At 36.2% G+C, this 23450-nt stretch overlaps 1 protein-coding gene and 1 long non-coding RNA gene across 5 annotated transcripts in view; one reads left to right on the top strand and one right to left on the bottom strand.

Moving 5' to 3' along the window:
* LOC127683238 (uncharacterized) overlaps positions 1 to 23450 on the top strand; it is a 701246-nt gene that overhangs the window by 490950 nt on the left and 186846 nt on the right. The gene's annotated exons all lie outside the window — the stretch shown is intronic.
* Positions 1 to 23450, bottom strand: part of Gria2 (glutamate ionotropic receptor AMPA type subunit 2) — a 113279-nt gene that overhangs the window by 10879 nt on the left and 78950 nt on the right. For all 3 annotated transcript variants that reach the window (XM_052180307.1, XM_052180310.1, XM_052180308.1), the window contains exons 7-12: positions 11949 to 12116; positions 11545 to 11649; positions 10672 to 10782; positions 9037 to 9243; positions 8197 to 8567; positions 3261 to 3459 (exon numbers count right to left, since the gene is read on the bottom strand). In XM_052180307.1, coding sequence (XP_052036267.1) covers positions 3261 to 3459; positions 8197 to 8567; positions 9037 to 9243; positions 10672 to 10782; positions 11545 to 11649; positions 11949 to 12116 — 1161 coding nt within the window. The remainder of the gene's footprint in view (positions 1 to 3260; positions 3460 to 8196; positions 8568 to 9036; positions 9244 to 10671; positions 10783 to 11544; positions 11650 to 11948; positions 12117 to 23450) is intronic.

Here is a 23450-nt window from a genome sequence, read left to right as displayed (position 1 = left end):
TCTGCCTGCCTTGAATGTGCCTGTCACAAAAACTCAAACTCCCCACAGGGAAAGGACAGTTGAAGAGCATAGACCCAGTGTGCGTGGTGATTATTAATCTCACGAATAGAAGCAAACATTTCCTTTGCAACCTCTTTCTTTCCCTGAAATGTAAAATTTCAACTATACTCAGCAAACAGACAGAGGGTTATGGGAAATATTGACAGAAAAAGAATCGTTTTGTCTTTGAAGAGTCTAAATTAACTATTCTTTGTTCTATTTTACATGGCACTCAGTGGATTGGAGATTTTAGTTTAAATGTTATCTATGACAGAATTGCTTTACACTGAAGCATGCAAGAAGAAATGATGCACTATGGTTCGAGATGAAAAGTTACAGCATCTTGGAAAAAATGGGATAAACACAGAATGAAGTCGTGTATCATTTTACATAGGGTGAACCCATTATCAAATATAAACAGAAGTGGCAACTGTGTCAAAAATCACACCTAGACTAGAAGGCATTTGATTTAATCTAACTTGGAGAGATGAGCCTTTGAGAACAATAAACTTCAAAGCACAAACACATCGTGTATTTCACTGAAAGCATTAGTGTGTTTCTGTTGTGGTGATCTGTGCTTTTATCTAAACTCTCACTTACTGACACGAACAAAATTAGGAGCCTGTAAGCACATTCAAGCACACAGTTTCGTTCTCTAGCTATGAAATCCTGACTGAAATGCAACTGGAATGTTTCCAATTCCTTCCAGTACTGCAATAAGATAGACACTATGAGGACCCGCTCACATTTTAACCAAAAGTGATGCTGTAACTTCATATAGTCAAACATGGATGTGATCAAGAGTAGAGCCTAGACACTAGGAAACAAAGGCATGACTGTATAAGACAAAACTGTAAAGAATCCTCTCTAACTTTCAGAATACATTGAACTCCCAAATTATCTGGCCATTAGTTTAATACTACATAGAAATCAAGCAATAACCATGGCCCACATTTTCATCAGATATATGTTAGGGTAATAAAATATATTAGAATATACATTTATTTTCAAAGTTGATTTAGTCAGAGTTTTGGAAGCTAAAAATCCAAGAACGGGCAGCAGAGTCATGCATGTCTATGAGGGCCTCATTAGCTGGGTCACAGCATGGTGCTAAAGAAAGACCAGAAATGGACACATGCGAAAGGGACCAACTACCTGGGAGACTTCACTTCATAACACTCTACAACCATGACAACTAACCAGAGTCCCATAACAATATTCTTAACCCTTTCTCAAAGCAACTCCAATAGTGACCCCATCACTTTCTGCTAGACTCTATTTCTGAGAAGTCCCACCTCCTTCCCCCCTCCCCAACCTCACACCGGAAGCCAATATTCTACCGCATGAATCTCTGAAGGGCACCTCAAGCAATTTCATAAACACAGTCCTGAATTATCAGACAGGAATCCTATGAGGTTGAAAAAAATAATACACAAAAAAATTTTCTTTGGGAAATTTCATCAGGAGAACAAAGCAGTTTGTGTAGGTGAATGTGGTTGTTTCTTTGTTTCTGTAGGAAGCATAAACTAGGATCTCAAATCTTGTGCAAAATGCACAGTTATGGTATTCTGCAAGGCATGGAGACCCTGAAGCGTAAGAGCAGCAATACTGCTTGGCCAGGGCAACCTCACTTCCCCATTTGTATAATGTACGAGTTGAGCCAGCTGGCCATGGAACCAGGATTCTTGCTGATTTCACCCGCATTTCTGATTGACTGAGTGAAGACATGCTGAAATAGAAAGCTGCAACCCTGGTTACCCAAAAGTGACAAATGCAAGTCTTGGCAGATGCAGACTCTATTGGAAGAATATCTAGAAACAATATAATTATTGTATACCAACATGTATAGCACCAATAAAGGATTATGTAGTAAGTCCCTGTGTTACTCATACATCAAAGCATACCTGAATTTTCCAAATAAGTAAAACAAGCCATACTGAGTATGAGTAACTACAGCTCTTTTAACTATTTTTAACTAGTAAGTATATAGTCTTCTAATTTATTGTATTAAAACTACTGTTATATCAAGCCATGGAACCCCTATATGAAATGATTCTATGATCATATATATGTTCAGAAATGATGCTAAATTATAGTTTATGACAATCTGTGTCATCATTTTATTTAGATCTGTAATAAAGCAGGAATTTCTGCTAGAACATATTTTGCACTCTCATCAAGATGCTAATAAAATCACTGCCCTTCCTATTTTTACACTTCCGGGTTACTGTGTGTAGTAGCTATGGCTCTGCTACCAAGCACATTTCTTCCCATCATAACTTGGCCCTGATTGAAGATAATCAGGAACAGATAACACAGAAAATGAAGGACAAGAGTAGTCACAATATACTGCACTGATATTCAGCGTGTTGAAGGACCTTGCCTTTATCTTGAATCCGATTGGCCAACAATTCACTCACACACTGCTATTTATTCAAGGATATTTGGTAACTATCTTTTGCCACATTTGGTGGGTTACTTATTACATCAGCAGTGTGTAAATATATTAATACAATGAGCTCTTTTATAGAGATCATTAAAATGAAATAAAAATGAAAATATAAAGCAAACATGAAAAACTTATTCTATCATTAAACGCCTTATAATGGATTAAAAGAAAAAATTAATCTACACTTAATACACACCCTCTACTTGTATTACCTATTTTAAATGTTACAAAGTTAAGGATTTCTCCTTTGAAGAATTTCCTCAAAAATTCAGCGTTTACAACTAAAACCTAATCTGTTTCTTAATTTTGAAACAGTATACTATGAGTCTCTTCATGATAAAATTATGCATGGTAGTTGTAGAACATCTCATAGATGTGCTTATAGAACATGAAAGAAATATGTGGTACCCTTTCCTTAGAAAACAGCAATAACATTAACTGTATTTTGAAACATTCAGTTTACATTCTTGTTAAACATTCTTGATCCCATAGAATGTTTATCAATTTTGATAAAATTAAGATTGTATAGCATCTTCGTGTTTTTTCTTCTGAGATATTAAGAATAAAAAATATGGAAGCGTGACTCTAGTTGGAGATCAGAAAACATGGAAGGTCTGAGACAGAGACAGAACAAGAGCAGAAACAGTGACAGAGCTGGCTCTTCCCACATGGCAGCTTTCAGTGGACCATGGGAAGGACACAGGCAGGGATAATTTATGGGGCTAGATGTAGAAGCAAAAAACCACAGACACTAAAAATCAGACTCACTTACCCTGAAAAACTCTTTTGTGGAGCCAGAGTCTAATGTTCCATAAGCAATTTCTGTTTGCTTAGACAGATCCTCAGCACTTTCGATGGGAGACACCATCCTCTCTACAGTCAGGAAGGCAGCTAAGTTAGCCGTGTAGGAGGAGATTATGATCAGGGTAAAGAACCACCACACACCTCCAACAATGCGCCCAGAGAGGGATCTGATAACAAGTATGAAATGGATTCGTAAAGTGAAATGAATGATCTAATATAAAACAAGATTACATTCAAATGCAAATAGCCACTTACAGAAGAGTTTACCTTATAGCTTGTGATATAGCTTTTCATTAGTGAAACTAGAAATTACTAATCATTTTTGGGCAAGGAATACAGAGTAATGAGGTTGAGATCTGAGGATGTACCCAAAGACCTAAACTCCATTCTTGGGATTCTCTCATAATAGACCCAAATACTTGATGGTGTAAAATTCCACAAGAAAGAAACTTCAATGTACAAATATACAAGTAATTCATCTAATATGCAAAATACTTGTCTACTTATGTAATAAATAAGCACAAACAAGAGAACATAAGAACATCAGCAAAGTTCATAACGAAACAATATTAAGAAATGATTTATATCATAAATGTAGCTTTAAACATGAAAGAAACCCTCCCTTTAACACAGCCCACCCCAACCCCACAAATAGACCCAGTTCCATTAGGTTTTTGCGCGTGCAAACACATGGGTTTTCGATGCAGTACAGGAAAGAAATGGAAAAATGAAATGATACTGAAATAAAACATAATTTGTAATGAACACAAATCAAATGCCTTAAAGGTGTGTACTGTTCTGACCCTGCTCCTTTGTGTTTCCTGCTTAAGAGAAAAAGAAAACTCAAAGAAAACAGATTAATCTTTAAAATTTAAAAGCTATAAATTCCTAATGTGAAGTATAATCAGACAGCAGCATTTATATGGCTATAAATAAATATTATGTTTTTAAAAAGCTTAATGTATTTCCAATATTTTACATTAAATATTGAAGTAGATCTATAGCTATATAGATAACAGCAGGCATCTACTATGTTATTTTAAAAGATTTTATGGAATCTGTATATATTTGAGAAATTTGAAGTAGTATTCTAAAATATTAAAACATGAAAATTGGGAAATTTATTGGCATAATCAAATTTACTGGCAATTAGCATTAAGCAATACATCCTTTGATACATTAGACACAAGATAAAGTTGTAGATTATTTTGGTACAATATGCCATTCACTCAGTATGAAAGGAAAAGCCAGTTTCCAAAATGTCAAGATTTAGAAAATTTGTTGCTTAAAATGAAAAACTGAAGGAATGTAATTGAGCCTTCATGACAAAGTCACAATAAAATGAAAATATTTGAATAAACATAGCAGGAATGGAAAGTTTAATATTTCCCATGTGGAATCATAGTGGAGTATTTTACAAACTTTGCTTCTGGAAAGCCCTAATATGAACCCAGCTACACTTACAAAATATGCTATCTACCCATGCAGTATCATCATTTCAGGGCACTTGGAGGGCAGACTGGGAGCTCTGTTGTTCGGATCCCTCAAAACTAATGTTGAATAGTGTTTAATGATCTGACACTGTACCACTTTCCAACATGATTAAGAATAATGATTATATGTTATCTATTTTAGCCAGAAAGTAAATACTACTCAATATCTGTTTTCTTTTAATCCAGTGCTTAAAATAATTGAGATTAAACATTTTAATATTTCTTTAATTACATTAATTATATTTTTGGGTTTTTTTTGTTTGTTTGGGTTTTTTTGTTTTGTTTTGTTTTTTGTTTTTTTTGTTGTTGTTGTTGTTGTTTTGTTTTTGGATTTGGTTTTTTCGAGACAGGGTTTCTCTGTATAGCCCTGGCTGTCCTGGAACTCACTCTGTAGACAAGGCTGGCCTCGAACTCAGAAATCCGCCTGCCTCTGCCTCCAAGAGTGCTGGGATTACAGGTGTGCACCACCACCACCCGGCTACATTAATTTTAAAATATAGAAAATAGTTTTAGAATTTATCATTTATTTTTAACTCTTTTAAAAACAACAATTAATTTTTCTGGGAGTTCTAGTCAAGTTTTATTAAGAGGTGGGAAACTCAGTTGAATTTATGATGAAAGTTGCTATAATCAAAACCAAAAGTTATACTTTAAATCACATATAGAGAAGAAATATACATGCAAAAGCACTGTCATTTCTTTTTAATATGCATCATATGAAGATGTTTAAGGGGCCTAAGGTTTGTATTGAGAGATACTGTGAATATAACAAAGCAAGATGAAAAAAATCCTTATGGAATATTGCTTTTCTAATTTCTATTTCAAGACATATCTTACTATAAAGAAACCTGAAACTTTTTAACTTTTTCTTCTCCTCCTCCTCCTCCTCCTCCTCCTCCTCCTCCTCCTCCTCCTCCCCTCCTCCTCCTCCTCCCCTCCTCCTCCTCCCCCTCCTCCTCCTCCTCCGCTCCTCCTCCTCCTCCTCCTCCTCCTCCTCCTCCTCCTCCTCCTCCTCCTCCTCCTCCTCCTCCTCCTCCTCCTCCTCCTCTTCTTCTTCTTCTTCTTCTTCTTCTTCTTCTTCTTCTTCTTCTTCTTCTTCTTCTTCTTCTTCTTATTGTTTTGTAATTTTGGACAAGTTATAGTCATTGAATTCAGTAAATCAGCCTAGACTGTAATTCAAATACGTTCTTTCAACATTCTTTATGGTGTTCCATAGTAGAGTTTACTTGAAAAGGGATGATGGGTGCACTTTCAAAAATATTTAAAAGGAGTTTCTTTGTGGCCTGTTAATTTTTAGCTCTTATTTAAAAGAAAATAACCCACTCTACTGTTTTGATCTGCAGTAGTCATCACTGAGTACCAAAATATGATAGTTGTGTTCATTCTTTTCTTAAAATGGTCATTAAACTGGCAATGGTATGCTTTAGTTGCAGTTTTTAAATACAAATGGAGCATAAGCAGAAAGAAAAATATATTTTATTTTTAATGGTATGTACTATATTTACATGTTAATAAAAATCAATAATAAGGGAAATACCTTAAAAACCTGTGTTTCTTTCTAAGAAATTAATGTTATTATGTGTGAACTGTAGGGAGTCTTGGCTCAAGAATAAAAGCACAGAAGAAAATAACATACATAAGAAGCAAACTTGATAAAAAGGAGAAATTGTCTGAATATGACAGTGAACCCTAGGATGTTCTAGACTAGGTATATGCCTTCCACTACAGCTACAAAGGCAAAAGATTTTCTAGTTCTTAGAAAACACTAGATAAGAAAGCAACTTCAGTGCCAAGTGGAATATGGTAGAGATTCCAGAACTGGTCTATCTATAAGGACACAGGAAAGTGTCTTCTCCTCCATTATATTCATATATATATATATATATATATATATATATATATATATATATATATATATATATACATATATACATATGCTTATCCAAAGGACAGAGTGCAATATATGCTGGCCAAGCACATTTTACTTAGAACCCTGATTCAGAGGTCTTACCAAGACTAAACTATTAATCTAGTGTTTTATGGAACAAAGGTTCTCTGACCCTCAATCTTGTTATTTTTCTCTTCTTCCTTGTTAGAAAGTGATTCACATTTCTTTAACCTAAATAACATAACTATGAGAGATGAGAGGGTGACCCTTCTACATGCCAGTGGCTAACTGTCTACTTAGGACTATATACTCTTTCATTTGTGTCATGCAAATGTAACTAGAATTTTTTTTAATTCAGAGAAGCCTTAAAGAGAATCCATAATGAATATGAAGCTAAGATTTTTATTTTTAAAGATCTACTTAGTTTCATTATTTTTCTTTATATGTGATTTTTATAATGCATTACCATAATAGCAATAGGCTATTGGAAATAGTGTTTAATAATTTCTGCCTAAAGGATATATTTCCCTCTTCTCAGCCAGTGGAAGATACTAAAACACTTAGAAAGCTTGAGATGCTTACATTCATTATGAAATTAATTGTGTGTAATTTTCCAAGAACACAAAAACTAACATTTCAATGAATTATCATCAAAAGTAACTCACTTAGCTAGTAAAGATTATTATTGGAATCAAAAGAGGCTATTCCAGCTCAAATTGAACTCCCCAAGAGACACATAACATCTTGGCTTTAAAAGTTAATGATAACACACTAGCAAAAGGGGGAATTATATATCTGAAGAGATACAAGTAGTTATCGTTCATGTTGTAACATAAACAAAAGCAATTGGTGATTTGTGACAAATACTGATAATTAGGTACTTTAAGCCTGAGATAATTATAACCTAATGCAAATCGAGGTATGTGAGTATGTACCATTCAGTGTGGCATGGGAATCTTTAGCTAGCCATTCTTTTCTTGTCTGTATTTCTAGGTACTTGAAAATGTGTGATCAACCTTTTACTCCAGAAGCCTAACATTTAAAAAGGTTAATAATCTCTCTCACACACCATTTCCATGAATTGATGTTAGAGAAATAAAGAGATGAGGTATGTACAAATGAAGTGTTGTCTAACAAGTTGTTGACTCTGTTGGAAAAAGCTAACATCGCCCATTTTCCCATATACAGGTCTGTGGATAAGCACAGATAACTGTAAAATGAGAATATGCAGCAAAAACACGGTACCCCTCCAAGCAGGCATGGAATGATAGGAACCTTATGCATTTTATAGCCTCTTCATGGTGTGTATAATTTCACCAGGGAAACACATGATCAACATTCAAGGAACATTGTTCATATATTTCACAGGCTTATGCCGATGGTAAAAATTTGTCCTCTAAGCATCTTAAATTGCTTGGACAATTGGTCGGCAGCTGCTGACATCTTTATGGTGAATTCATAAACACCATGAATATCCACTTGAGACCTAAAATGCACAAAGTTGAAGCAGGTGAGTGACCAACCTTGGCGAAATATCGCATCCTTGCTGCATAAAGGCACCCAAGGAAAACCAGAGACTATTAAAAATCCCAAATTCATTAGTTGATTCACTACTTTGTGTTTCTCTTCCATCTTCAAATTCCTCAGTGTGCCACTCGTAGGGGCTAAATCTGCTGACCAGGAATAAAACTACACTGACCCCAATGTAGGCAAACACAATGCACATCCAGATCTCATAGGCTAAAGGATCAAGAAATGAAAACACTCCTGGTTTGGACTTCTGAGGCTTCTTGATCATGATAGAGATTCCAAGGCTCATGAAGGGCTTGGAGAAGTCAATCACCTCTTCTCTCACGAGAGTGATAGTTAAAGGAGCAATTGCAATGTCAGCTTTCTGTAAAGGAAAAAAAGGAAAATAACAGGATCCAGAATTGTGGTTAGAAGAGACAAATGACTAAAACTTGGAATGGAAGGAGATGGAGATTAGAGAATGACAATAATTATGGTGCTTGTGCTGAAGAATAAGCAACAGGGCAATGTATTTAATGATGTTGTATTTTAGACAAATAGCTGACCTAGCTGACTTGTCCAAGGTCATTATCCACTTAGATCATTACACATTTCATGTACCATACTCTTGAAGTTTGGGGATAATATATGTGCTTGAACAGATGAAATGCATATTTCAATTAATCTTCAAGTGTACTTCTTGCTTCTGCCTCAAAGACTAAATAGTTTATTTTTTTCTAGAGCATCATGGAATGGCAATAATCTGAGATGTGGGCATTTTAAAAAGAAGAGTAATAATCTGTCAACAATGATTCAAACTGAATTACTTTAACTTTAAAGAGACATAAACTTACCCCATACACAAGTTCTCCAACCATACCATTCCAAATTTTGGTGTCTGCATCCCTGGCCCCATACTTGCCATCCCCAACAATAGTCAGCTTGTACTTGAACCCACAGTGTTTGGCAATTTCTGCAGCTAAGTCAACACAGTAGCCTTCATAACGCTCATTCCCTTCAAGCATTTCATGATTTTTCTTCATCATAACATATGGAGACTCCTACAAGGAAAGACAATATGTTCACTGATTATCATACTGAATTATTTGCACACTCTTATTATGTCAAAACTCCTAGCTTAATTGCTTGTCATAATACACATATATTAGACATATAGATAATATGGTAGACATTGAAGGAAAAATATATAAGCATATTGCTTCTACCACAAAGCTTTTTAAATCTGTACATTAAGATCATTAAGATGGCTTATATCAGGGTAAGTTACCTAAAAGCTGTTAGCATGTCTTCTCATATTATTTGTAATCCTTAAGCATCAGAGAGAGAATTTTTTGTTCAACAGCTACTGTATTAAATTTTGTTTCTACTTGACCCTTCATCATGTCTGGTAAACACCAAACCCAAGAACCAGAATTCAGCCAAGTTATGTGTTCCTGCAAGCATAATTATCAAGTAGGACTATAAACCTAAATAATCATGGCAACACATTGATTCTATTCCTGAAAGCATTATGCCTCACTTCATCTGTAAGATATAATCCTATAGAATGAAACTTCAATTATAGCCACACAGACTCTCTTTCTACAAGAACATGAAAGAGGACATATGACAAAATGATTTGACAAATCTAATAATGTCCTTTTTGGAATGTCATGGAATTTAAGTGAGATATTGATCCTGATCAATAGCAAGATGTGAGTCTAACTCATGGTCATTAAGAGAATTTCAGGTGCTGGTAGTGTTTTATCCAAATCTCTTATAAGTGCATCTACAATTTTTTCTTGTGTTATTGAATAATGAATTCACATATTTATAACCTCACTGCTAAGGAGTACACAATCATTTTATCTCAAAATCATGTCTTGTAATGAATTCCACCTTCTCTCCCTCCCTTCCTAAGCATCTTGTCCTCATGATTCCTATTTTTCCTTCTTCAATCTACATCCTAGATGTTGCACATTCAGGTGAGCATTGCCTTCGCATCTTTCACTGTTCAGGTATCTAGAACCGGGTATATAGTCAAAACTATGTTCAAATGAAGGGAATGAAGATGATCATCTGTGCCTTTAAGGGGTCTTTATTATAAAGGAAGATTGTTTAACAGCATTACTAGTCCACAATATCTAATAGGAGGGTTGTGATGAGCCAGAGATGGGTGATATTTGAAAGGAAGTGTGAAGAACAAACTAGAACTTGCTCTGTTGTTCCCCGGTGTCAGCAGCAGGATACCAATTAGCTGTTAGGCTTGGCTTCAGCCTCCAAGAGGATGAAGACATTCTGAGTGCTTGAACCTATCTCATGTGCAATCCTTTCCAGGTAAACATTCAGTAAGTGACAAATACTCAGAGTAAACATTGCAAAAGCTGCCTGGTGTGGTTACTATTGAAAAACATAAAACACCTGCTCTCCACCTGGATGCTTTGAATAAAGGAAGCCAGAGCTGAACATAAGTGTATGGAGTTACTTACCAATATTGTGGTGACAACCACAGTTTTGTTTTCAAGCCCGGATGTGTCATTTCCAGAGGGGAGCTCAGTTAGGGTGACTACCATTTTATCCACCTCACTCCAGTACCCAATCTGAAAAAGGTCACAGCTGATTAACATGGAGAAATGAACCATCTTCATGTAAAACATTTGATGCTTTTCGAGCACATGTGTGTATCCAAACTAACGCCCTCATTAACCAGAATTCTATATAATAGCAAAAATTTTTACCTTCATAACCAGAATGTAATTAGGATTACATGTTCTAAATTGGGTTGAATTTTCATGTTTATTATTTATTTGTTTTTTGTTTATGTGAGGCAAAACATGGGTTGAATCTATACTGGTTTGTACAGAACTCAACTTGCATTCAAATCACAAATCTCCTGCCATTGCTTCTGTCGTTCTGAGATTAAAAGTCTGAGCCAGTGCAACGGCTCACTTTTCAATTCCTGGATAATTTACACTGTGGGGTAATTATGCAAATATATCCCAAATATATATTTTAAGTAAAGATTTTGAATTATAAAGGTCAACACATGTTAAATGGCCATTTATTTCTTCCAAGCTCATTCCATCTTTGGCAGTTGCCTTATCTTATACTTAAAGTCTTCCTTTCAAAATTAAAAACAAGTGTATCATTTCTGCTTACAGGACTCTTCTAGATTCTACTGCACCGTAGCTTACCAAAAGTGAGCCTATTTGATCCAGACAGCAGATCTCACACCTGACTTTGTTTCTAGAAGTAGCTCACTACTGTCTACATGCATGTGCTCTTTGGCCTCAGTTGTAAGGACTCCTGATGGAATCTGCCTGCTCACAGGTAGACCCCACTATCACGTCTTAAAGTTTTACCTTCCTGGGTCCATTTGTTTTGAGCTCCATGATGTTAATTGTGTAGTTTATTCTTTTTCCATTCTGGTCAAACTTTATATTTCCAGAGAGACCTTCAACTTGGACCTAATGATGGAATGAAAATAAAGCATAATCAGCATAAAAAAAGTTATAATTTTATCAAGTCCAAAATACAAACTGTAAAGATCACTCACACTGACCTAAAATAAATACATAAATAAAAGGTTAGTTTAATGGGTTTCTGTTTAATCTTTAACCTATCTTAGTGTTCTGAGGAAAAACACAAGGCCTGTGTGTTCAACGGGAGTAAAAAAAAAGGGTGGTTTATTTGGCTTGGCAGGAAAAACAAACACCAGCTTAAAGCCTGGGTAAAGTCACATTAGCACTCATTCTGTGAAACTGACCTGTTTGAGGGCCCTTTCAATCTCTACACCTTGTCCCCAAGGCACAGCTGGGTTGGCCAAACAGTCTCCTGCATTTCCTCTCCGGGAGATTTCAATCCTCTGCTTCCGGAGGTTGCGGAATGCTTCAGTCATCACTTGGACAGCATCGTAGGTCAGGGCTGAAGTATACTAAAAACAATCACACACATAAAGATGGGAGAAAATTCAGAGCCTTGCTGCACATAGGCCTTGCCTACCACGCAACACGAATCAGCCAGACTGTTCTTGCCTCCCACAAAACACAGACACATCTCCTCCATCCAGCTGCCTTCAAATCCAAGAAGAGAATGGACAATGGGACTAATGCAACATGCTGTGCCCACTCAAAATGTCCTAATAGATCTGTATCTTAGCAATTTTAACTGAAACTATTACATTCTTTTTTAGATCAGTTTCTCGTTGAACCAGCACTCTTTCTCCAGCTGTGATGATATATAAACTTTCAAAATGAGAATAAACATATCTTTGATGTCCAATAAGAGAATCACTAGTTAAAATAGGAAGAAAATAGATGAAATTTTGGACCCTGAATCTGTAATTCAATCTCGGTGGTAGCCACACCAGAATGGTGTTAGATCATTTATTTACATTCTCCAGAGTGCTTAGGGTGGTGTGAAAGACTACAGCTACTTTTGTGCTTTAATCATCTATGAGAATGCTAGCTCAAACGTATAGTGGCTGAGTAGGCATTACTGGGTTTGTATATCTCCATCATCTGTTGGATGCACTACTGGTGCTAGTGACCAACTTCACTTCTGTCATTGAGCTTCCAGGGAGAAAACCAACAACCAAAGAGTACACATAGAGTGACCCATGACTCGACGCATGTAGCAGAGGATGGCCTTGTCGGGCATCAATGGGAGAAGAGGACCTTGGTCCTGTGAAGGCTCGATGCTCCAGTGTAGGGGAATAGGAGGGCAGGGGAGGCTGGAGTGGATAGGTGGGTGAGGAAACACCCTCATAGAAGTAGGGGGACGGTAGAGGAGAGGGGTTTCCAGTGGGGAAACTGGGAAAGGGGATAACATTTGAAATGTCAATAAATAAAATATCCAATACCCAAAGGTTTATTGAATGTCCCTGTGCATTTTTCAATGCAAAGGTACCAACAAGTGGAGTACAGCAGACATTGTGACACTAAATTTTTAATCTAAGTCCAAAATGGTGTACGTGCAGTACAGCCAAGCAGTCTTAATCTTCTCCAGTAATGCTTCTTCTTCCATGGTGACTCAGATCATTTTTTAAATACCACATAGCCTCCACATGCTCTTTTTACTCCAGACTCCTACAGATTACATTATCTTGTGGAGAGCAAGAGGACTCCACCTGATAGAAGTTCCAGTTTGTCACTGGGAAAAGTCTACCCCCCCTGAGATTCTCTGGCCACATTCCTCCAAGGGGACTCTCTTCCAGTGCTGTGGTCCCATGCCTCTGGTTTGCATAAGCACATTTGTTTCTGGAATCACAATAGGCCATACTTCTCAACAGCTAACTTTCTCTTGCTCTCTCTACTGGACCATCTCCATAAGAAATTCACTTTTTTTAAATCTCCTACCACACTTAAAGGAAGAAATAAGAGAAGACTGGAGGTGAAAATAAGAGAGGAGAGGAGGGGAAAGAAAAGGGGAGAGGAATCAGGGAAATGCTTGGGATCAATTTATCCTTCCGTTCACTAGCTCATTTTTGATTTTCTTCTTAGAAAAATACATTGAGAGGAACTTCTGAATTTGTCTTTGTGTGTCAATCTTCTTTGTTTTCACTAAGTGCTGTTCTTTGGTTCCTGGCTGTTAGTGCCATTCTGAAACTCTTAAATGTGGCTTCCTTAGTACTGCCTTTTCTATACAGTCTTCCATCAGCTACATTCCTCTTTGTCTTATTTATAGCATTTTCTAGCATGTGATCATCCTGTGTGAATATTCTTCATTTCTTTTAAGAATCCTACTTACTAGAATAAGTATTTCAGGTAACGATAGATCTTATCTGTTATCACTGAATTCTTATATACTACAATAGGGTTTGACAAACTGAAAAGACTAGAAATGATAAAGGAATAAAGAAGAAAGGAAATAAGGAGGAAGGAAGGATTACAGCTTATTAAAATTCTAGTCAAAGAGACTAGTATAACAAGTCCATAACCTTTAACTGTAGAAGGAAGTGCTAATAGAATGGAATGCAATTGATTCCATTCCAATGAAGGTAATTTTCACAATGTTTTAAAGCATCTGTGTGCCAGTTTAAAAAAAAAAAAACTGCACTATATTCCTATTAAAAGTCACGTTGATTTGAAAGATTTGCGGAAGCCAATAAGAAAGAATATAGCAAGTTTTGTCTGTCTCACTATGTGTCTATTTTTATTATCCCACAGTGAAGAGCATTAATTTTCTTTCTGCAGAACATTCACTTCATTGCCAACTTAACTCTTAGCACTAATGCCTAGGTCTCTGAATAAGTAATGGAACTTAAATTGAATAAGTTGGATACTAAGAAAATATTGCAATTTGTATTAAAATTATAATAGCTAAAGGCCAAGATCTTTATTAAGTCAGCTTGCTCTCATTACAGGGAGAAACCCATGAGTCTACCCACTAAACTGTTTTAAAAGATAATAATACCCTGCAAACTACATTAGAAATATGATTAGGCTGAACTATAAAGCATTCTGATCCATCCAACACATCTGCACTGCAGCTAGGCTTGCTCAGTGCTCATGGGGGATGGGGTACAGCCCCCTCAACCTTACTCAGATGCTCAAACCGAAGCACATGTTAAGCTTATTTTCTCTTCAAATTAAAACTCACAGTTAGAAACACAATTCTGAGCTAGGAGACACTCGACATGCTTTGCCTTTTAGTTTCTTCTTGGTGTTGGTGGTTCATTTATTTTCCTAAACAAGTATGCTCACAATTTTGATTGGCAAGTTAAATATTTCCATTTCATTCCACCACTTGCTAAGTAGATATAAATCATTATCTTCCATTTTGGAAACAACTGCTTTATCTCTGCCTTGATGTTTATGTTCTGTGAACTCTCTCAGCTGAGTTGGGAATTTATCCTTCGGTGGGGGACCATTTGCTCTCTGCCCAGGCACCACATCATCACACAAGCACAAGAAATCTGAGAAATCGTTTTCATGCTTCATTTTCCAAATGTATGCTCTATTCCATTTTAAGTGCATCTTTATTGAAACTTATTTTTCAGAGATAAAATGAAATGTGAATTGTAAATGTCATGTCCAATATATCATGCAAATCATTCAATAATGCAATAGTGTAGTCACTGATACCACAAGATGGCCATTTCTAACACCAGAGAAAGCAGTAGAGAGGAAATGTTTGTGCTTATCTCATCTTGTGCATATGATGTAAAAGAGAAGACCATGACTACAGTACAAGTTTTTGTTGATTATCACATGGGCCGTGTTTTCTTACACATTATCTAAGTCTTGCAAACATAGAAAATGGTATTTACAACAAAAATACCAGCCATTAGTCATTACTAAAAATCTTTAAGTCCTACATATTGCCCCATTTTCAATGGAACTTGTTATGTTTCTTTGTTATGGAACTTGAAATTATTTGAATATACTTTAGGAAGCACAGAGCTTGTATGTTAGAAAGCAGGCCTATACTCAGATTTCCCCTTCCTGGCTCTTCTGCTATCTTGGATGGTTACCAAAGAGCTGCTATGTGATGCTTCTTAGGGAAACATAAACAGTGTCTGTTGGGTGTGGGCAGGTTCTGACCAGCACAGTGAAGGAAGGGAATACTCACCCACTTAGGTCTCTATATGAAGCTTGTGGTTGCAAAACATGCAAAGGTACAAATAGTTTTATTGTGACCTGATAGTTACAAAAACATCTGAAGCCACAAATCATTTTGTTCTAATTTTATAGGTGGAGATGCCAGGTCATAAAGTTGACTTTTACACATAGCCCCAAAAGTTTGATATAACGGAAGAATTTGAACCCAGCTCTCTGTCATTCAGAGACAATGACAGGACGTGACTTTCTGGTTTGCTCTAAGCCAGGTGTTCTCAACCTGTCGGTCATGGCCCTGTGGGATTGAACAACCCTTTCATGAGAAAAGGAAAACACAGAGATTTACATTAGTGATTTGTAACAGTAATCAAATTAGAGTTATGAAATAGCAACAAAAATAATTTTATAATTGCAAAATACTATATCAAAGTGGCGCAGCTTTAGCAAGGTTGAGAACCACTGGCCTAGTCTGCCCCTATGTGAAACAGAGAATCTTGATTCCTAAGAAGCCATACCATGACAGTTGCCATTTCATTATGTTAAGTAAGTAGATGAATAGAAAATAGTGAGTTAGCAAATAAAATAGGCTACATGTGTAAGTTATTGGCCAGCAATACATTTTGATTACTACCAATCTTTCTGCAAAACAAGGGCATTTTCACTTGCTTTGAAAATCACTATCTGTTTTATAAAAAATGGAATTCTGTGGTACAGTCATTTCAGAAAATAGGTCACTCACTCCCACAGTAAAGAGCATAGCTTAACACATCTGAGTGGTAACCCCCATCTGCTTAACACTGTCAGACATTTAAAACATTCCTTAACAATACCGTACTTTCTGTAAAAATATAAAAAATGTTTCCCATGACATACTTCAGGATGGAAGTTTTACTGCTTGGTAAAAGTTCTCATATTCATATCTAAGAGAGGACATGTTATTTAGTTAAACTATAATATGCCTTTGTAGAATCTAATACAATCTAATATTCTGATTCTTGGTTTTACAAAATAATTATCAATAGGATTAAAGTAGTGAGAGCTATGAAAGTTAAGTACATTTATAAGAAAGATTTAGCAAGTCTTTTATTTTAATTTCTTCCAATGTCTATGAATCAAATAGAGACTTGGGCAAAGAGAACAGCAGGAGCCTGAAATTATTCAGTTATCTTAATTTAAAATTCACTGACTGTCCACCCTCTTGAAGAGCTGTCTGTGATAAGGTCATCTTTAATTTACTGTAAAGCATCTTGAACATGTGCCCTTTGGATCTGCACGGCGTAGAGGCATGAAACCATCATGAAACTTCACCTTGTTGGCAATCACACCAGCCGGCGAGGCACAGTTCCTGAGAGGGAAATGGGAGCTCAGCATAAAGAAAGTACAATTAGCATCTATTATTATTTTTCCCTGAATAACAAAAATAATCTCAGTGACTATGACAAAAGAAAGAAAATGTGTTATTTTCAAAGGAAAACACACATACATGGCTAAAATATTGTCAGTTGATTTTGAAACAAAAATCTTACTTAAAGAGCAAGCTTCTCAATTCCGACACTTGCAATTACATCCTTAGAGATTCAAACCTGTACCTAAGGCTAATTAGACAAACTAAAATAGAACAAGGAGATCAGTTGAAAGCACTGTCTGGTTTGATTCAGCAACAGTAAGGACTTGTTTGGAGACTCGTTTCATGGCTGACTCTCCTCCGTGCCCAGTTTCTTGAGGTTAACAAGGATTTGAGGACACAGACTGTCTGGGGCAGTTTCCAAACCTGTGGGTTGAAACTCCATTGTGGGTCAAACATCAGATATTTACCTTTCAAATCATCACAGTAACAAAACTACATGTATGAAGGAGCAGCAACATGATTGTATGGTTAGGACTCACCACAATATGAGGAGCTGTATTAAAGGGTCAGAGCATTAGGAAGGTGGAGAGCCACTGTGCTAAAGTGATTCTGGCTTAAATTGCTACTCTAGGTGATCAAAGATGTCTACCCACCAGTCCCTGGAATCTTTGCACAACGACAAGAGTCAGCAAACATTGGAAATATTACTGTGGCCCTTACTAAAGACTGAAACTGGCCTGTTATATAATTGTGGCAGCAGAGATCTCAAAGCCATCCTCCTGTTCTACAAGTGCTCTTCGGAGGAAGAAGAAAGGAGTAAATGCAGGGGTGCACAGCTGTCCTTCATCACAATTATAAACATGAATAATTCACCTAAATAGCACTCTACACTATTTGCAAACACCTTTTCATGATATATTATTTTAGTAACATCAGTTTTGTAATTATATGGGATTAATTTATATATGTATTTTTAACTACAAAGTACAACGGATTAAATGCACCAAACTTTTAGGTGTGATGAGTAAGTTGCATTAATATTTGCAGTAGTAAATACTGAGTCTTAGCTATGTCTATGGTCAGTTTAAATACTCAAAAGTCAGAATTAATTCTATTAGGCCACCAGGGTACTATTTAAAGCATTATGCTAATTACCAGACTGAAAAAAGGATTATACTATTTTCAGAAGGCCCAATAATACTCTTAGGGCAGCAATTAAGAAAGTTTGAGGATGTGTTAAGTCTATTCCTGAGTAAAATGAGATTCTTGTGGGAGAGGCATTATTGAAAATGCCACACAAATGTGAATCCCTGGTAGGAGTTGAGCTCCTCACTGCCAGCAGAACATTAGAAAAGCGTGGAGCAACAGTTACCATATGAAAAGGAAGCAAAGATAGCCATGTCGTGCAAGATGGAGACTCTGAAAACATAAAATCTCTCTTAATATGGAAATAGTTATAATTTTTATATACTTGTAGGTCTACTTATACTCTCTATCTCCTCTTGGAATCTCCAAGAGAGGTGAATGATCTATTTCCATTGTCTCTTGTAAAACAAAGTCAGGCTAGATTACAAACAGCCTCCTGACACTACTAGTGTATCCTGTGAGCCTCTCCTGTGCGCACTATGTGATTTAGAGCCATTATATAAGAGGAAACACATGCTACTCATGGTCTTGCTTATTTTTTTAATCTGCACAAATTTCTTAACTGCACTTATCAGTAAATTAGATACACAAGGTTGTAATGCCTGCAGTTATTTCTTTTATAAAGAAAATAAGAAGCAATGCTAATGTGATAAATCCATTTGTTTCTACCTATCTCTAGGCACAATTTTGGCTCCACCCTGGCCTGTCTGGACAATTTTGAGATACCTTTCTCCCTTGTGATTCTTGCAACAACTTGTCACCAGGGCATTACCAGCTTGTGCCCAACTGATCAGCACGCACCTCCTGAATGTTATAGCCTCTCAAAAGCATGGGCATGGAACTCAGAGCTTCAAGTCTGTGAGGTCAGCAATCCCTGACTCTGCACAGTCCTTGGATACCCCTATTCAGTCCCTAGACTGATGTAAACTTTCTGTTTTCCTGGACTGGGAAACTTTCATATAGTTTTTCTTCTACTTAGAGCCTCTGATTCCCTGCTCTATGGAACTTACTCACTTTCAGGTTTCAACTACTTTTGCTTCTTCCAAGAATCATTTCTACCCCATAATCTACCTACCCAGCATAATCATTATGTGCAATGACTTCCTCTATTTGTATATGTAGGAAGTTATTTGAAACCACTATTTTTCAGTCTTTATTTTAAATCCTTGTGATGGATCAGTTACAAATAACATGACTTTTACTTATAAGCAAAGGGATAAAACTTATAGCATCAAGAATTTAATTACAAATACATGACAGGACAAGTCAAGAGTAACTTCAAAACTAAAGAAGACTCCTTGAAGCAGAGGCACTCAATGTCACCTCCGTTGAATGGAGTAAAAACTTCTGTTTAGAGAGATGACCTCCAGCTTCAAAGGGAAGATGCAATTTGATCAAGCTTTAAGAAATGCAACAGGCTTACTTGTGAAGAGAAATAAAAGAAGAGAATGTTCTAGAAAAGGAAAGAGCCAGTGTAGAGACACTAAGTGGGAAAATGTCAGGGTTAAGGACTAAAAGGGAGAAATATAGTTATACCAAACTTGGTGAGGGGACATTACTGAGAACTGAAGTCACATGGGAGCTGAAGAACACGAGCAATTCCTATGTTAAGAGGATGATGTTGGTGTTCATGCCGAGTGAAAAAGGATTCCGAGGCTTTTGGAGGAGAATTATGATACTCCATAGCTATATTTTAAAGGCAGTACAGACATATAAGGGATGGAAGACAGAGGAAAGCAGAGAGTCATTTCTCAGGAAAGCCCCATAACAGAGCATACAGTGGGTGGTGCCTGGGTTTGGGCTGGCTGTACAGGACAAGACAAAGCAAGGTGAGAAGTGAGATAGAGCTAGATTTACTGCAGGATGGATGTGAGCTACAAGAGGAAGGTGTTAATCATTTCAAATGTTTGGTCTAAACAGCACGTAAGGTCAGAGTTATCATCATATGTTATAGGAAAGACGGTGTAAAGAGGAATGGCAGAGGCTGAAGAGGACAAAGGTATCAATGGGAAAATCAAAAGCTTTTGAGAAATAATCAAGAGTCAAATATAAAATGTCTACAGGATAATTTCTGCCAGTGCTTCAAAGTGATTATTAGTTTCTGACATAAAAGCATGTCAATATTTTGTGTTTTATCTCACATAGAACAGTACCTACTTTAGAGTAAAAATATGTATTATTCTAAAGAATGAATGCATGGATATTGTTGCAAGTTATTACACCATTAGTAAGAATCAGATTATTGAGAATCAGCACTGTGATTCTAGTCATTTCTTAATTATGTAAAAGGGAAGAAATTTAAACATTGTTATTTGGTTATTATTAAAATATGTACATATAAAATTAATGTTTTATATGTACCAGTTGAATATGTTTTAAGAAAGTGTGGAATCTATATTAACTTTTAAAAATTTAAACTTTCAAACATGCATTTCTTTTTTCCACAACTTGGTATAATTTCTAAAGCCTACCCATGGAAGGAATTTGATTTGATGAACTGAAATTCATCGATTTTTCATGCCTACAGCTCGTATTGTGTAAGATCTTTTTACACTTTTGTATTATAGAGTACTAAAATGTGATTTTAATCAACAATATAAGTGCTACAATCAAAAAAGTCCCAAAACCAGCATGAAAGGACATTACCTCACTAGAGAGTAATCTCATTAGAGAGATTTGCATCCTTTCCTTCAAACAAAAATTACAGAGAAAGGTTTTTAGACACATGTAGAGCTCCTTCTTATTTCTACCTATATAAGTCAAGAAGAAATTTAAAGGTATTCATTTTCTCATGTCAACATTATCTTCATGGTTATAACTTTCAATATTCAATTATGCTGTAAAGTTTGCAGTTAAATGCCAGAAATAAATAACTCATACTTAAATTGCAGGCTGTTCTGATACTCAGGGAAAAATCTCATGTTCTTCCTCTCTGTCCTGCATAACATTCAAGTCATCCCTTGGTTCAGTGCATCTAGCTTTCATATGCCATCTTCCATGAATCATAGTATCCAGGTTCATGACAGAGAATTTGCTCAGTTTCTCTAAAAGTAAGCCACATTTCATTAAGTAATGTCACCAACACACAGTGTCAATGAAAATTTGATATGTTGGTGAAATGTTGTAAAGAACTTTTTAAGTGAAAAAGTAAAGGTTTTCAACTCAATAAAGAAAGAAGAAAAGCAGCAATGTCTGAATAATTCTCTCTGCCTTACTTCTTCACAGAGGCACTCTATCATCATCACAAATTATCACATAAAATTAATTAGTATGACATAAGCAGATACTATGACAGCACAATTATATTACCTTTATTATAGTATGTTTTTATAGTTGTGTTTTATGATTAAGTTTTGTTAATCTCTAACTTGCCTAATGTAGACTTTATAGTCAGGAAGTATATATACAAAAAATACAGTGTGTGTGTGTGTGTTTGTGCATGTCGAGATGATGATAGAGGGAAAGATGGAGGGAGAGCCAAGAGAGAGGGCAAGGCAAAGAGCAAACAGAATAAAAGGTTGAAATTCCTTCACTCTAAGAAAGAGTTAGAAAAAGAAACAACCTTTATTTACATTTTCGATTTTTATAACACTATGCTGAAATTCTGTAAATATTTCATCTCTACTCCAGTGAGTAATTAACAGCTCTCTTTGAACTATACAGATGAGAACTACTGAATGGAGGTCACATGGGAATTCAGTAGACACTATTGTAGAGTTTGATACTCTCCATGGATTCAGGCCACCACTTAGTCTAGGCTCATTTCCGGTGGATATTAGGGGCCTTCTCTTGTCATCATTGCCTCTTACATCTATGGACAACCAAATAGCTGTACCAGTTACAAGTCCCACGTGTCTTTTTATAAGCTTCAAATTATTTCATACAATAGAATAAGATTTGAGATTTTCTATTTGTCATGCTAGGGCATGACACTGAGTCTCCATATGACTGTCCTTCCCAACTCCCCGTCCACATGAAGTCCCCGTTCAGTTCTAGCTTCATGTAAAAACTATTCTGGCGCCCCCTACAGAAAGTCTTCCTTAACTCCCTTCCTACATTTTGTCCTAATCATCTTCAGGGAATTGGCTCGCTTGACACACTTTATTATATTTGCTCATCAACATATTTGTGGTTTCTTTTATACTGTGCACTCTCAAGAGAAAAATTCATACATTTTTCATTTCTTTTGTATGATTCATTTCCTGGCCCTCTAGTACAAGAGCAATATGTTTCTACATTAGAATGAAACTCCTTCCCAGAGATGAATTTTCCCCAAAGGCTTTCAGTGATCTGTATGACGCCTCTGGGGTACAATAGAGAAATTACAACATGTTCAACTTGGAATAGACCTTCACAATTGGCTGAAATTTCCTGGAATTTGGAAAAGGATTGGAGAAACAATGAGCCTTTATTAGGATCTATGGTTTTCACACTGCTAAAAATCTACTAAATGGTATTTAGTCTTCACAACAGCTGGGAAATAGCAGCTATGATTGTGCTGTATGAATGAGAACACTGATCTGGGTCACATGCAGATTCCAAACCTATTTAAAACTAAGAAACCTTCCTTCTTTGCAGTATCCCACTAGGATGTACCATCATGAACTTGCTGAATAATTAGGTAAAGCAGACAAAAGGAAGACACTGTGAACAGAAATGGGGCAAAGAAAAGGGTACATTGGATAAGCTCAACACATAGAATTCTGGGACTAAGTTTCAGCACAAATTTCAAAGAATGCATTTCTAGATTCCTCACTTCCCATTCATCTTGATACAAGACATGTGAAATCTAATTATAATGTGGATTCCAGGAGACAAAAACAAATCCATTTTTCTTTTATGTTTCTCACAGAGGCAGTACAGGGAGGCCACCATGAGTACTGAAGACTTTGAAGAGCAATTAAGGATGTGAGAAGGATGCATGCTCCCTTACATATCTTACACTGAAAGCATCAGAGGCCTGAAGTCCAAGGAAGGGATGGATGAGCACTTAAACTTCCATTAAGCCAGATGGAGACATGCCCTTTGACACCAAGTGTCCTTTGTCATTCTCAGAAACTGTTGCATGAAAGTATTCCATAAGATTACATAATAGACAACATAAGTGCTAAATTCAAGGTCACCAAACAGGAAGTTACTTACCTTTTAGAAAATAATAAGGCAAGGTACTTTCAAGGTATTTTTTTTTAACATATTACAAAGTAGTTCTCAGAAA

This window comes from Apodemus sylvaticus, chromosome 4 (genome assembly GCF_947179515.1).
Source record: "Apodemus sylvaticus chromosome 4, mApoSyl1.1, whole genome shotgun sequence".
NCBI lineage: Eukaryota > Metazoa > Chordata > Mammalia > Rodentia > Muridae > Apodemus > Apodemus sylvaticus.
This window is presented reverse-complemented; position numbering and strand designations above follow the sequence as displayed.